Source organism: Seriola lalandi, unplaced genomic scaffold (genome assembly GCF_002814215.2).
Source record: "Seriola lalandi dorsalis isolate HSWRI2012SDOR001 ecotype SW California unplaced genomic scaffold, Sedor1 jcf7180002054978, whole genome shotgun sequence".
NCBI classification, from domain to species: domain Eukaryota; kingdom Metazoa; phylum Chordata; class Actinopteri; order Carangiformes; family Carangidae; genus Seriola; species Seriola lalandi.
In genome coordinates, this window is record NW_019525528.1 from 520,311 (window position 1) to 533,968 (window position 13,658).

A 13,658-nucleotide genomic window follows, 5' to 3' on the forward strand; every position below is an offset into this window, starting at 1 on the left:
TAAACTAAACTTCCGTATTAAGGTTAAGACGCAGCAGTAGGTAAACGAGCTAATGACGCTGATTTATCGTCTCTGTGTGAGATCTGCTGTAAATTAGAGACAGAATATTGTAACAGGAGTGGAGCAGCTGCTTTCGGGAACAGATCGGTACGTATGTTGTGTGCGTAGAGAGAGAGAGAGAGAGAGAGAGCAGTGATGTTTGAGACCTCAGCAGTTAGCTAGCCAGTTAGCATTTAGCAGTGTAGCTCACCGTGTCAGGTAATGGTAAATATTTTTGATAGAAGTGAATTAGATTTGATAAGTTCACTGTCAGTTCAGAAGAACAATCCTTAAACTTGTTCAGACCGGAAGGAGGAAGGTGAAGACTTTCAGACAGAGTAACAAGATGGAGGAGAGAGACTTTCAGGTCTGAGTTTCAGAGGTTTACTGGATGAATACAGGCGGGTCCATATCGTTGATGTAGTAAACAGATGAAACATACACTGTGTGGGAGAGGGGGGCGTCTCAGCTCTGCTTGCCTATCAGTAAAAGTCACCATATGCCACTGTAATAAGCTAAAAGATTATTATGAAATGTTTTAATAATTAATTAATGACGCCGGAAATGAACGTGAAACAGCGCCCCTGTGGGTTGTAGCGGCCGGTAACTGTCAGTCTGTGTGGTCACAGGTGGTATTGCACTCAGGTACTCGATCATTGAGTCCGCCCAGGAGAAGCAGGTGAAGATGATTTGAAACCAAATTAATTATAGCAAGTTTAGCAAAACAAAACACAGGTGCTCTGTTACAGTATTTACAGTATTTCTAAAGGAGATAAGATGGGAAGCACTGAAGGTCCTTTCGACCTCAGCTCTTAGAGAGGTGGACCAGCTCTCATCATGGCTGCTGCTCAGATACTTCAGCTCATGTCACTCAGTTTGAACCTTCAGGAGAAAAGAGACAGATTCTTGTTGCTGCACCGTTGACGGTGGTGAAAGTGTGTTACACATTCTCGTTAAAGCCTTGACACTTTCAGGTCTGTGAAACCTGTATTTTATTCAGAGATGCCACTGTATATTCTCCATCCAGACCAGGTGTAGTTTAAAAACTGCCACTTCTGATTTGACACTGGTCAGAGCTGGACTGGATTAAAAAGTCAGACTCCAGTAACTGTTGAAATCTTTATTGTATTTCTGAAACACAAACATGTTGATTTCACTGCTTTTTAAAAAATACTGATATCCTTATGAGTAAACATTCAGATCCAAGAATTCATAGTATTTCTACTAACTGAAGTGAAACAGAAAACATTTGACTGAATTGCAATATTCAGTCACCAGCTGCTGACACACACAACAAACTGAACATATGTTTGATGTCCGGCACATCACATCAGCTCAATACAGGAAGCAGTCAACACCAATCAGCTTTAGAGCAGATATATTAGAGATGATATCAGTGATGTCAGACAGTCCGGCCTCGTTCCTCGGGGCGTCAGGGCTCCTCCTGACATCCGGAGGCTAAAACAGGAAGCAGAGATCAAACCGCACAGATGAGATCAACAGGAGAAAAAGAGAAGCAGCTGAAACCCACAGTGGGTGACAGCTGATGTTGAGCAGCAGTCAGACTGTAGGAGGAAGAGTCTGTCACAGTTTGATTCAGTTCACAATGATGATTGATTCCTAACGGACAGTGAGGAGAACCGGTCTTGATGAGGATCATTGTCTGACCAACAGAACAGAGCGGAGGAGGGAGTGTGAGAGTACGAAGCATATTTATAGAAGTCATCTCGTCCTTCCTGTGTGAAACAAGGAACCTGTAATTTACTGACCAACCTCACAAGCAGAGGTCGGTGTGCGTCTCCATGTGTTCGTACTAGGGAAAGAGACGTAAAGCTCCATGGAGTGAGGAGGTCAGCTGCTCTCATTTCTTAGTGCTGGAGCTCCACTAATGTTGGTCTGTAGCTGATGAGCTGCCAGGTGTTGACAGAATACTTCACCTTCATCTTGTGAAGTTAATTATTAAGTTATTAAATTCAAAATGTGCCTGAATCCTCGTCATTGAGACTCACAGTGAGGTTCATCACTGAAGTGTCAGAGCAGGAGGGATCTTGGTGTCAGGACTAAGATCTTTCACTGTAAATCTCTGTGGGTTGAAGCCTCTGTCAGATGAGTGAATGTAAGTATAAATATAAATGTGCGAAACAGTTGGTCAATAAACCCTGCACCACTTACAAGTGCATCGTCATTATGTGTAATTTATTTAAAATAAATCCTTTAAACTGTCTTTAAATCCAGCTCTTGGCTGCAGACACTGGGACGCTTGACTCGCCCACGCATCTACAGTTTATCTGTTTGGTTTAATCTATAGTTTTCAAACCTCCACCACTTTCTCTCTAGGTCCTCCAGACTAACCTGTACCACTAGTTACCAACCTGTCTGTCATCAGGAACCTTTCAGTGACTCACCTGCGTCATCACTCGTCTATCTGCTGCTCTGCTTTCCTGCAAACACACGTCCTGCACAGACAGGAAGAAGAACAGTTGTAGCTTCATAATCTGAAACGCTTCCTCCTCACATGCTCCTTCACAGCTGAACAAAGTCTGAGTGAGTCTGATGACCTCTGTATTCCCTGTTATAAACCTTTCCCGTCCACACTGGACCGAGCCGAAGCTGTGTTGTAATTCCCTTAATGAAATTTGTGACGACACATATATTACATTTAAAAACATGGACTGCTTTTTCAGACAATGACATAATCCCAAATGTCTTTTCTACGGATGATTGTATGGCGTATTTCTCTTCCTGTTTGTCCATATCGTTTTCCACACACCAAAGTTCACGGTGATGGGAAGAGAACATGACGCCAACATGGAGGATTATTTTCATATTTTCATGAAATGTGGTTTAAAAAATAGATTTCTGCTCTTGACTAAACTGAAATGTTCTCTTACTTTACTGATGACTAAAAGATGTGGAGTGTTTTGATCGACTGAAACTGGAGTGAAATGTTTGAGCCTGAAGTGTAAAATGACGAACAATAAAAATGAGGAACATGGACCTTCAGATCTCAACTCTATTTAAGTGAAGTGTGTTGTCGCAGAATGATTTGTGTTTGCTTCTTGTGGGTAGAAATGACCTTTTGATGACGATGGACGCCACTATGACGATGAGCACCGTGAGTGCAGTGACCAGCAGCAGACGGACAATCGTCAGGTAGTCCAGTGTGGTTCCTGTGAAGAGGATCGTCATGAGACATGGGGTTTGCCGCTAACAGGAAGTACCTGCTGAGGTTGGTCAGTGTTTGAACAGGGAAACAGATAGAAGAGACAAACCTCCGTCTGCAGCCTCCACCTGCAGCATGTACGCCACCGAGCGTATCCCCGGGTTGGCCTTCAAACCACAGGTGTAGTTCCCAGAATCCTCTGCGGTCAGAGGGCTGAGCATGAGGGCGGGGCCAGACTCTGGGAGGGGGTGGTCACCTCTGAACCAGGTGACCTGCAGCTGGTGGAAGGTGCAGATTGAGGTGCAGAGCAGTGTGACGTTCTGACCCTCTCTCACCTCTCTCTCACTGGAGCTCGTTATTCTCATCGGAGAACCGTCTGAAATGAATGTTATAACGTTATTTAATTATATATGTCTTTATTTGAACTTTTAAAATCACCACTCATTGGCTGCTCTGTTTGATTTTAAATACACATTTTGAAATGTGTCAAATTTCTTCCTTTTGTAAACACTGAGCAGATTTATTTCCTTATTGAAGTAGATATGTAGTATGTATGTAATATGTAGGTTGTGTTCCCACGTTCTTTGTCTTCCTGTTTTTATCTGGTGTAAACCTGTTGGAGCTTCTGTCTGATCTTTATCATCCTGCCCTGATACATAATCTGAAGCTTGTCGTTGCACAATAACAACTACTGGAAGAAGTACTCTGACCACGGTCGTTGTTAGTATTTCACATGGAGCTCTTACCAACAACTGTGACATTCACTCCACGTTGTCCAGTCTGATGTCCTTCTGCATCATCAGCCTCCATTCTGAAGCGAAACGTTGCCTCATCTCTCTTCTGTAGATTACTGATCTGTAAAGTGCAGTTCCCCGTCTTGTCTCCCAGGTATTTGTAGCGAGTGTCGAAGGGGTTGTTGGTCTTTGAATCACTGTCGTACACAGACGGAGTGGCTCCATGACAAATCAGATGATTCTGGCACCAAACGACTCTGATGATCTTCCTTACTGGTGTGAAGGTGCAGGGGAGGGTGACAGTCGATTGTTTCACAGCACAAACAGGAGGTTGATATTTCACCGTTTGACCCACAGCACCTGGATACAAACACAACACAGTGACGACAGCTGAACGTTGGAGCAAAGGACCTGAAAACAAGTGTCTGTCTCCAGAGTCTCAGCTTCGAAATGTCAGATGTTTGAAAAGTTTTGAACTCGTGCCGAACAAAAGTTGTTGCAGCAGATGAACTGAGAGAGAAAGAAGATTAAAGACGTGAACAAACTGGAAGCAGCAAAAATATAAATATGAAAAAAAGTCAATTCATTGATTTGAGCTGAAACTTATTTGGCAACAGTTTTAATATTTGATTTATTGTTTTGATCTGTTGGTCTTTTTTTCTCTTTATATCACAGGAAACTGAATCAGATTAAATCAACAGTTATGAGTTACAGCTCTAAGTCCAGAGACTAGAAACAGACTGAGGGGTCTCCAGGTGAGTGACCAGTAACTCTGTTGTCATGGTAATAAATGTGTACGATTATATAAAATAACACCAGTAACAGACTCAGTCCACGTCTTACCAGCCAGCAGCAACAGAAAGGCCCAGGCCGTCCTCATGTCGTGAAGAGAGGGTGGTTCTGTTCTTTAAACTCTTCGGATCAAACTACAGGACTGAGTGACCGTCAAACTGAGGCGATGCGTTCACTGTATTTGTGGTTGTTTCTCTCTTCCTCTTGTTTTTGAAGAAGTAATTTCTGTAAAAAGTGTCCAAACACTTCCTGTGTGTCGAAACACGTCCCGTCATTTTCTGTCACCTCGACTTCTGGTCTTCATCAGAAACTGTACGTGTGATGTCACCCACCCACAGAGAATAGGAGTCATATGAACCAGTGAGAATAAGACGGCTCTGTCTGTCCGATCCTTTGATTTTAAATTGGATCTCAGAGTGAAGTCTGATTCTGTGTGAAAATGTTCGTGCTGGTTTGACAGGTGGAAATGTGCAGACACCAACACACGGGTCCGTTTGGATCAAATAAGACATCAAACATCGAGAGAGCAAGATCCTGTAGAAGCTCATTAATGTTGTCATTTCTATCCTGTATCTATTTCTATTTACTCTAGACTGTCTCATCAGCAGCAGCTGTGATCAGCTGACCAGCTGTGACCGGCTCCTGTCTGCAGTGGATCATGATGACGTGACTGTGATACTGAAGGTCTGACTCTGAGGTTCTGTGGTTCATGTGTTCAGATGTGACTCAGGTGTGAGGAGCCGTTTCATTGGTCTGATTCAGCTCACACAGTGTCTTCGTAAGAATTTCATGTATTAAACGTCAGTATGGAGATGTTGAAGGTTTGCACCTGGTCCTCAGGCGAAGCAGCTTCACTGCTCTGGAATAACAATAACAGCGTCACACTGAACACTGACCCTTGTCATCTGTGTTTCAGAGATCCTCTCGTCCAATCAGAGGGCTTCACGGCTCACTGTCCGCCTCTTGAGTTGTGTTCAAGGACTCCTGGTTCCACCACGATGGACAGGGAAGAGGAGGGAGGAGGGGTGAAGGTGTGTTGTTTGGTGGGTCCTCCTCACGGTGACTCAGCAGGTCTGCGGGTTTATAACGAGGCAGAGATGCTCAGTCTGTCACCGCGGAGACGATGGCTTGGCTGCTCGGCATCACCTGCATCCTGGTCTGCTGCCCGGAGCTGCTGCAGGGCAAAGCTTCAGGTAAACACACCATGACCTACCTGTCTGTCTGTGTCTCTGCCACCTGTCTTCATCTGTGTCTGTTCTGTCTCATTTGAATAAGTTTGATGTTCCTCATTTTTCTAAAGTCAGTCTCTCAACTCTTCCCTCCTGTCTCTGGCTCTCAGCTCATTGGTTCCTCTTGAAGAAAGATCTGTAAGAACACTCACGACTGTTGAGTCTCACTCCTCGAACAGCTGATCGCTGTAGTTTTATCAAACCAACAGGAGGAAACAGCTTTTGTTTATTAATGCACAGATTCTTTAAAACACTGATCCACTCAGGTCCTGACCCGCCTCATCAGACTGAGCAGAGCGTGGACCCGATCTCGTGTAGACCTGCTGTCGTGTTAAAGACGTCAGGATGTTTGAGCAATAGCAACAGATTTGAATCAGCAGCTCCTCAGCTGATGATGAGGTCATCATGTTTAGCTGATGATGTCATTATTTACTATTTATGTATTCTCTCTGTTTTTATTTTCTGCTGTTGTTTACTGATGATGTCACTGTTTGTTGATGATGTCATTGTTTGCTGATGATGTTGTCTAGAGTACCAGCTGGAGTCAGAGACCCTGAGCCAATGTGAGCTGCTGAGGGGAGCGGCTGTTGCCAAGCAACAAAGTGTCATCCCTCACTGTTCAGAGGATGGCAGGTTCAGGTGTGTGTCTTTATTCTGAGTCTGAGAACATGATCAGCTGATGATGATGACTCCACTCTTCCTCTTCAGATGTGTCATGTGACCCACCACACAGGTGGTCATTAACAGACCTCATGAGTCATAATCAGGCTGACCTCTGACCTCACTTCACTGTCTGATGACAGATTATATATTAATGAGATGAGACTGTGTTTAGCATCAATGTCTTTTATATTTTTATTTACTCACTGAACTGTAAATTGAATATAAAGTGTGTGTGTGTGTGTGTGTGTGTGTGTGTGTGTGTGTGTGTGTGTGTGTGTGTGTGTGTGTGTGTGTATAGACCTGTGCAGTGTAGTGGGCGGGGTCAGGAGTGTTGGTGCGTTGATGCTGAAGGTCAAGAGGTCGTCGGGACTCGAACCAACAGCTCTGCGCCTGATGTCGCTCGGTCCTGTAGGTTATTGTGATGTCATTTGATGATGTCATCATTATCTGTTTATTTCATTTTATTGATAATGAAAATAATAGTTGGTAATAATAATAATATCAAGATCATTTATTAAGTTTGAAAAGTTTGGTTTTAGAAGTGGGCGGGGTCATGAGATTATCTCCCTCTGTCTACTGTTTGCTCCCCCCCAAATCTACCTGTCTGCAGGTGCGTCTCCCTGCCAGCTGCAGTCGGTGCTGCGGTGTTCTCCTTCAGGTGTGTTTGAGGCGGTGCAGTGCGCGTCCAGCAGGGGGCAGTGTTGGTGTGTGGATCAGGACGGCATGGAGCTGTACGGGACGCGACAGACCGGGAGACCTCAGCGCTGTACGAGACACTGACACCTGAAACCTCCCATTGGTCTCTAGTTCAGGACTCACCAGTAACTGTTGTCTCCGCCCTCTTCTGTGTGACCTTTGACCTGCAGGTCCTGGCAGCTGTGAGGTGAGGGGGAGGCGGCTCCTCCACGGCTCCGGATCTCCTTCCCCTCCTCAGTGTGCAGCCGACGGAGGCTTCCTCCCTGTTCAGTGTAAATTCATCAACATGACGGACAGGACAGAGCTGGACCTGCTGCACGCCCTCAACAGGTACACTCACCTGTCTGTCCGTCACAGGTACACTCACCTGTCTGTCTGCAGTAGTTACACTCACCTATGGATGTGTGTGTGTGTGTGTGTGTGTGTGTGTGTGTGTGTGTGTGTGTGTGTGTGTGTGTGTGTGTGTGTCAGGTTCCCAGAAGCCTTTGAGACATTCAGCAGTTTCAGGAAGTTGTTCCCGATGGTTTCCTCGTACTGTTTCTGTTCAGACAGTAGAGGCCGAGAGCTGGAGAACACAGGTACACACACAGACACATGATGATGATGATGATGATGATGATGGTGACGATGATGATGATGAAGGAGTGTACATCCTGTCCAGGTGTGGAGCTCCTCCTGTCGGAGGTGTACGACTCTGCGTTCTCTGGTCTTCGGTCCGGTCGCTCCTTCTCTCAGACCAACATCTACAGAGTCCTGCACAGGAGGATGCTGGGAGTTCGCCTCGCCCTCACCGGACACTTCAGATGTAAACCCACTTCAGCTGCATCTCACTGCTTTAGCATAGATTAATTAGCAGGTTAATTAATGTGTCAGGTGGAGGTGTGGCTCAGAGCTGGAGCTGAAACTGAATGAAAGTGGTTCAGACTGGTTTGAACTGGTTTAAACTGAGGCTCCTGTGTGTCTCAGGTCCCTCTCCCTGTGAGGAGGAGCGGCGGGCAGCGATGGCGGCGTCCAGTGTGTTTGTCCCGTCCTGTGAGAGTGGAGGCTCCTTCACCTCCACACAGTGTCAGCAGGGGGGGCAGTGCTGGTGTGTGGACCCCACAGGAAGAGAGCTTCCTGGGACACGACAGCACGGAGACGCCCTGGTCTGTGGTGAGTGTGGAGGAACAAGAGACATCATCTGTCTCTGCTCTGTTCTTGTTTTCCTTTCTCTCTCCTCTCCTCCTCTCTCCTCCTCCTCTCCTTCTCTCCTCCTCCTCTCCTTCTCTTCTCCCCCTCCTCCTCCTCTCCTTCTCCCCTCCTCCTCCTCTGTCCTCTCTCCTCCTTTTTCATGTCTTATCTATTCTCGTCTCATACTCTATTTAATTTAGATTTGATTTTCCTCCTCTTCTCTCCTCCTCTCCTGTCTCTCCTCCTCCAGGTTCAGGTCTTGCTGACTGTCCCTCTCAGCGTCGTCTGGCTCTGTCCCGGTTCTTCTCTGGTCCTGTTGCTCCTCCTCTCTTTGAGGCCTCCTCTGGCAGACCTCCAGCCTCCTGTCTCTCCCTGCTCCGGCCTCTTAGAGACCTCCTGCCGGCGGAGGCGGATCTGACCTCCTTCCTGTCTCACCTGGTCGAAGTCCTCCAGGGTCTCTTCCCCTCTGTGGGAGGGGCCCTGCAGGCTCTTGCTCGCGCCTCCCCCCGTCGCCTCCAGGAGAACCTGTTCGGAGGGAAGTTTCTGAAGAACGCTGCGGCCTTCAACCTCAGCGGGGCGGTGGGACCTCGAGGAGCTCTGGGCCTGGAGCGGCTCTCCTCTCAGAGCGGCCTCCAGAACAACCGGGACCTGGTCCAGACCGTCAGCAGAGCCCTGGAGGATCCTGCCTTCCTCTCCGCCCTCCGACACACACTGACGGGGCTCAGCGGCTCCGCCTCAGTGCAACAGGTCAGATACAGCAGTCCTCCAACCTCTGCTCTGACCTCTGACCTCTGACCTCTGACCTCATACTTGACTGTGATGTCAGAGGGTTTTGGTTCAGGGGATCTGCAGGTCTCAAACCTGATTCAGGTCCTTAACTCTCGGAGATCTGAGGGTATTTCCTCCGGTTCTCCAGTATCTCTTTAATGGACTTTCCAAAGGTTGATATCACATGACGCCCAGGTGTTTATATCCCAGTGTTCACATCTGTCTCAGCTGCTTCTGTAATGATGCCCCTTTTTCACCCTCTTTGACCAGATGCTGAAAAACTGAAATTCTCCAAAACAAACTTCCCTGATGGTGATGAAGTGAAATGTGTTGACCAGAGTCTGAGCTTCATCAACAATAGAGCAGTGTATGAGGGAAATAGATGTTTAATAAAAGCTCAACATGAGATTTGTGAAATCACTGAGTGGAAGCGTCGTCCGCCACTCTGCTTTAACCAGCTTTTAGAGACCTGCTTCGACGCCTTCCAGCTCCGGCTCTGACTCACGGCCTCGCTCTCCTCGTCACTGTCGTCAGGTTTACATTAAAGCTATGGAAGGCGATGGTGGCGGCAGCTCTTAATTTAGATGAGGAGGGCACCTGTCACACTTCATATTCTTACAGCTCCATCCAGTTTTAAGGTCTCTGTCCATGTGTAGCGTGATTATAGATCAGGTTCTTTATTAATACTGTAAAAGTATCAAAGCTTCCGTCCACAGAGACCATCCAAACCTCGCAGGATTTGGTTTCTCTGAGTGTTTTTACCTGAAATCTGCTATATTTTTATTGGATCAGACAGAAAACAGTCAGCCAATCAGAAGAGAGGCTCAAAGCTTCCTCTCTTCTGATTTGGTATATGTAAAGTGTTGGATGGATGGACTGAAATCAGACAGGAGGGGTCAGAGGTCAAATATCCAGTGATCCTGTGCCTCATTAGACTCTTGTTGTTTTCAGGTCCTGACTCCTGTGTTTCGTTCCTGCTCTGGTGAGGAAGAGGAGGAGGTTGCAGCGGCCATCTTTGTTCCCAGCTGCACGTCCAGCGGTGGTTTCCAGGAGGTTCAGTGTCAGGGTGGAGAGTGCTGGTGCGTCGACGCTCAGGGTCTGGAGGTCGCAGGGTCGCGGACCTCGGGTCGTCAGCCTCGCTGTCCGTCCCGCTGTGAGAGAGCGAGAGCGACGGCGCTCAAGGTGAAAGGAAACATGGCGGCTGGAGCTGAAATCCACATCCCAGCATGTTCGGAGGACGGAGACTTCCTGCCGCTGCAGTGTGTCGGGTCACGCTGCTTCTGTGTGGACGCTGAAGGGAAAACAATGACTGCAGGGCCAACAGGGGGCGCCATCAGCTGTAAGATATCTAATGTTAAACAGGCCGACTGTCACTGAGAGATAGCTGCAAAAGATTTTATATATATATATATATATATATATATATATATGTTTAATATTGTTTTTAATTTAGGGGAATAACAAAGAGAGCTGTAGGGAACATCTCAAACCGTCTGTTCCTGACAATTAGACAAATATTTTATAATAATAATAATAATAATACGTTTTTTTCTTTAAATTAAAAATACATTTTTGATGCTAAAAGAAGAAAGAAGAAATGTCTTTGGTTGAACTGGTCACAACCAGTAAAACCAAACTGCTGACATGGGCGAAGTTTGTCCTGAGGGTGGCGCCAGAGGGAAGATGGTGTGGTCATTCAAATCTAAAGGGTTCTTCCTCTGAAGAGAAGGAACGAGATCAGAACTGTTGTTTTAGTTTCCTTCACTTTGAGTCCAGTCGTGTTCTAGTGTTTGTCTGTCTGCGTTTCAGGTCCAGAGAGAAAAACTCAGAAGCTCCAGTCGTCTGCAGGTCAGTTAAAAACTTTGATATCAACCCTGAAGAACAAACAGACGTTTAGATTCTTTGACTGAGTCCAAGACAAACTGCTGTCGAGCTCTGACTCTTGCTCTGTACAGAGGCCTGTGGCCTGAAGGCGGTCAGCTGTCGTTAAGTGATGAGACGGTGCAGCAGTAACTGAGTGTGTTCAGAGACGAATCTGAGGAAGAGCCAATACAGAAAACGAAGCTGTGTCACTTCGGCTTCAGTAAACACAGAACCCATCAGAGTTATATTAAGATAGATAGAACATCTTAAACTCAACCGTGTCACAGAAAGGGAACGGCAGAATATCACCTGAGCAGTGGTCTGTCACACAGGTGTTTTCTAACGCTGCATAATTAAAAAATGTTTCCTCTGAAGATAAATTTGTGTTTTTAAAAATGATTGTTAATTGAATGACAGAGCTCATCAAAGAGCCGTGAAGGAAACGTTCATGTGACGACAGAACAAAGTGAAACTGCTCTGACGTCGGTTTGTGTCTTTGACAAAGATTGTTTTTGAGGTTAAAGAAGTGTCACTCTGTAACACACTCCACTGTTGATGTAGTTCCTACAAATCCAACAGAGTGAGACACCTTCTCCTATCTGATCTTTTTCATGGAAGTGATACTCTGTGTAATTTACCTGTCATCTCTGTGTATCATCTATAAGAGTCATTGTTGATGCACTGATAAAATATTCAGCCATTAGATTGAATGAATGTAACGTTAATTAGAGCAGGATGCTAACCTGTTAGCCACACTAACCAGAGTTTGATGCTAACTTGCAGGTGGGTGCTCTCAGGTGTTGGCTGAGGTCACGGCATTCAGAGAGGAGGTGAAGAGCATCATAACTCTCTCTAACTCCTCCCACCTGCCGCTGGGATACGGATTCCTATTGGCTGAAGGTCTGCGTCTGACGCCCGAGGAGCTGCAAGTCAGCCAATCAGAGGAGGAGATGCAAATTTCTGATAGCCTGCTGAGCCGATCCAGAGCTGCTCTGCGATTGGCCGCTTACTCCAGTGAGTCAGCCGTCAGACGAAGACGAATGTTTCTGGAAAATAACTGGAATTTAATCAGATTCACTTTGATCTGCACCTGATTAACACATGCTGATCTGATTCAGTGTGACATCACTTCCTGATGATGTCATCACAATGCACTGCAGACAGGAAGTGATCACAGCTGATCACTGCTGATCTCAGCACGTTCAGTTCAGGTCCTGATTTTGACTGATTGATGATTTAGTGATTTCATTTTCTGGCTGATTGATAATATATAAACATATTAATAAACCTGATAGATGGTGATCCAACATTCAAGCTGTGAACTCACCTGTGATCTGGTTTTGATGAAACTGTTTGTCGTTGGGTCACTGATGTTGTTCTTGTTGTTTTCCAGCTGTCCAGATGTTGCTGCCTCCTCGCCGTCGTTCCTACCAGCCGTTCACTCCTCAGTGTCACGCTGACGGACGCTGGCTGCTCACTCAGTGTTACCACAGCACAGGTACGTTTGTACCTCTGTACTGCGACGTGATGAATTCTCTGACCTCTGACCTTCACCATCACAAATAAATACCGTGTTGTCAAACTGATGAAGATGTTTTCTTGAGCTGCGGTGCGTTGAGCTCTCAGGGCCACCGTAGTATTCCCCTTTTGATTCCACCACTTCTCAAAGTGAAATGTATTCAAACGATTTCACAGCTGTAGTTACTACTTTGCAGATTAAGTCTAAATGATCAATTATTTATTTAATCATTGTTTCGATCACTCATTTAATCAAAAGGTTATTTTGACCATCAGTCCTGAGGAGATGACCTCACTCCCCAGGTGTGAAACTCACATTGGTCCACACAGAGGTGGATGTACAATAACACACACTCATACGTGTGTGTGTGTGTGTGTGTGTGTGTGTGTGTGTGTATGTGTGTGTGTGTGTGTGTGTATTCAGGTCAGTGTTGGTGCGTTGATGAAGATGGAGAATACATCACTGACTCTCTGAGCAGCCGCTCACTCAGCCTGCCCAAATGTAAGATCACACACACACTTTAAAAGCTTTATTTAAATCCACCTTTTACAACTATGCAGATAATTACATCACCTTCTCCGTCAGATAAAGTCACGGATAAATATCTGTGTGTGTGTGTGTGTGTGTGTGTGTGTGTGTGTGTGTGTGTGTGTGTGTGTGTGTGTGTGTGTCCTGCAGGTCTGACTCGATGTCAGAGAGCTCAGGCTCACTCTCTGCTCTCTGGTTGGATGAAAGGCTCTGACGTCACCACAACCTCACCTTACCTCCCGAAGTGTGAGGAGGTAGGAACACACACACACACACACACCTACCTGAAGGTCGTCTGGTCCTCCACCTTGTTGTTTCTGCTCTTCATCAGAAACCTGTCGGAGACGCTGCAGTTGATCATGTTGATCACATGATCAGCATCGCTGCAGTTTTACACTGACTTGAGAAAAACTATTTTATTCGTTAAAATAAGGTTACATTCTGTCTAAACTGTGTGTGTGTGTGTGTGTGTGTGTGTGTGTGTGTGTGTGTGT

At 46.0% G+C, this 13,658-nt stretch overlaps 2 protein-coding genes across 2 annotated transcripts in view; one reads left to right on the forward strand and one right to left on the reverse strand.

The window, feature by feature from the left end:
- Nucleotides 1-1,144: 1,144 nt before the first annotated feature.
- Nucleotides 1,145-4,933, reverse strand: LOC111646955 (B-cell receptor CD22-like). The gene is made up of 6 exons (XM_023396556.2): nucleotides 4,780-4,933; nucleotides 3,949-4,296; nucleotides 3,312-3,578; nucleotides 3,116-3,209; nucleotides 2,445-2,495; nucleotides 1,145-1,497 (listed from the first exon to the last, which is right to left on the reverse strand). Exons 1-5 carry the CDS (start codon nucleotides 4,814-4,816, stop codon nucleotides 2,453-2,455), a joined length of 789 nt encoding a protein of 262 aa, XP_023252324.1. The 5' UTR covers nucleotides 4,817-4,933; the 3' UTR covers nucleotides 1,145-1,497; nucleotides 2,445-2,452.
- An 841-nt stretch (nucleotides 4,934-5,774) lies between these two features.
- tg (thyroglobulin) overlaps nucleotides 5,775-13,658 on the forward strand; it is a 21,995-nt gene continuing 14,111 nt past the window's right edge. Inside the window, exons 1-15 of the mRNA XM_023396505.2 lie at nucleotides 5,775-5,921; nucleotides 6,488-6,596; nucleotides 6,919-7,028; nucleotides 7,231-7,386; nucleotides 7,487-7,646; nucleotides 7,788-7,894; nucleotides 7,978-8,121; nucleotides 8,283-8,468; nucleotides 8,737-9,233; nucleotides 10,206-10,593; nucleotides 11,064-11,102; nucleotides 11,901-12,131; nucleotides 12,511-12,615; nucleotides 13,060-13,137; nucleotides 13,315-13,418. Coding sequence (XP_023252273.1) covers nucleotides 5,852-5,921; nucleotides 6,488-6,596; nucleotides 6,919-7,028; nucleotides 7,231-7,386; nucleotides 7,487-7,646; nucleotides 7,788-7,894; nucleotides 7,978-8,121; nucleotides 8,283-8,468; nucleotides 8,737-9,233; nucleotides 10,206-10,593; nucleotides 11,064-11,102; nucleotides 11,901-12,131; nucleotides 12,511-12,615; nucleotides 13,060-13,137; nucleotides 13,315-13,418 — 2,484 coding nt within the window. The 5' untranslated portion in view covers nucleotides 5,775-5,851. The remainder of the gene's footprint in view (nucleotides 5,922-6,487; nucleotides 6,597-6,918; nucleotides 7,029-7,230; nucleotides 7,387-7,486; nucleotides 7,647-7,787; nucleotides 7,895-7,977; nucleotides 8,122-8,282; nucleotides 8,469-8,736; nucleotides 9,234-10,205; nucleotides 10,594-11,063; nucleotides 11,103-11,900; nucleotides 12,132-12,510; nucleotides 12,616-13,059; nucleotides 13,138-13,314; nucleotides 13,419-13,658) is intronic.

What these genes read in the sequence shown, in the direction of transcription:
- LOC111646955 (XM_023396556.2), bottom strand. Translation starts at nt 4,816, where the DNA reads ATGAGGACGGCCTGGGCCTTTCTGTTGCTGCTGGCTG. An exon ending in CTTTCTGTTGCTGCTGGCTG is followed by an intron (nt 4,297 to 4,779) that starts GTAAGACGTGGA and finishes GTTTGTATCCAG; the next exon opens with GTGCTGTGGGTCAAACGGTG. An exon ending in AGTGAATGTCACAGTTGTTG is followed by an intron (nt 3,579 to 3,948) that starts GTAAGAGCTCCA and finishes CATTCATTTCAG; the next exon opens with ACGGTTCTCCGATGAGAATA.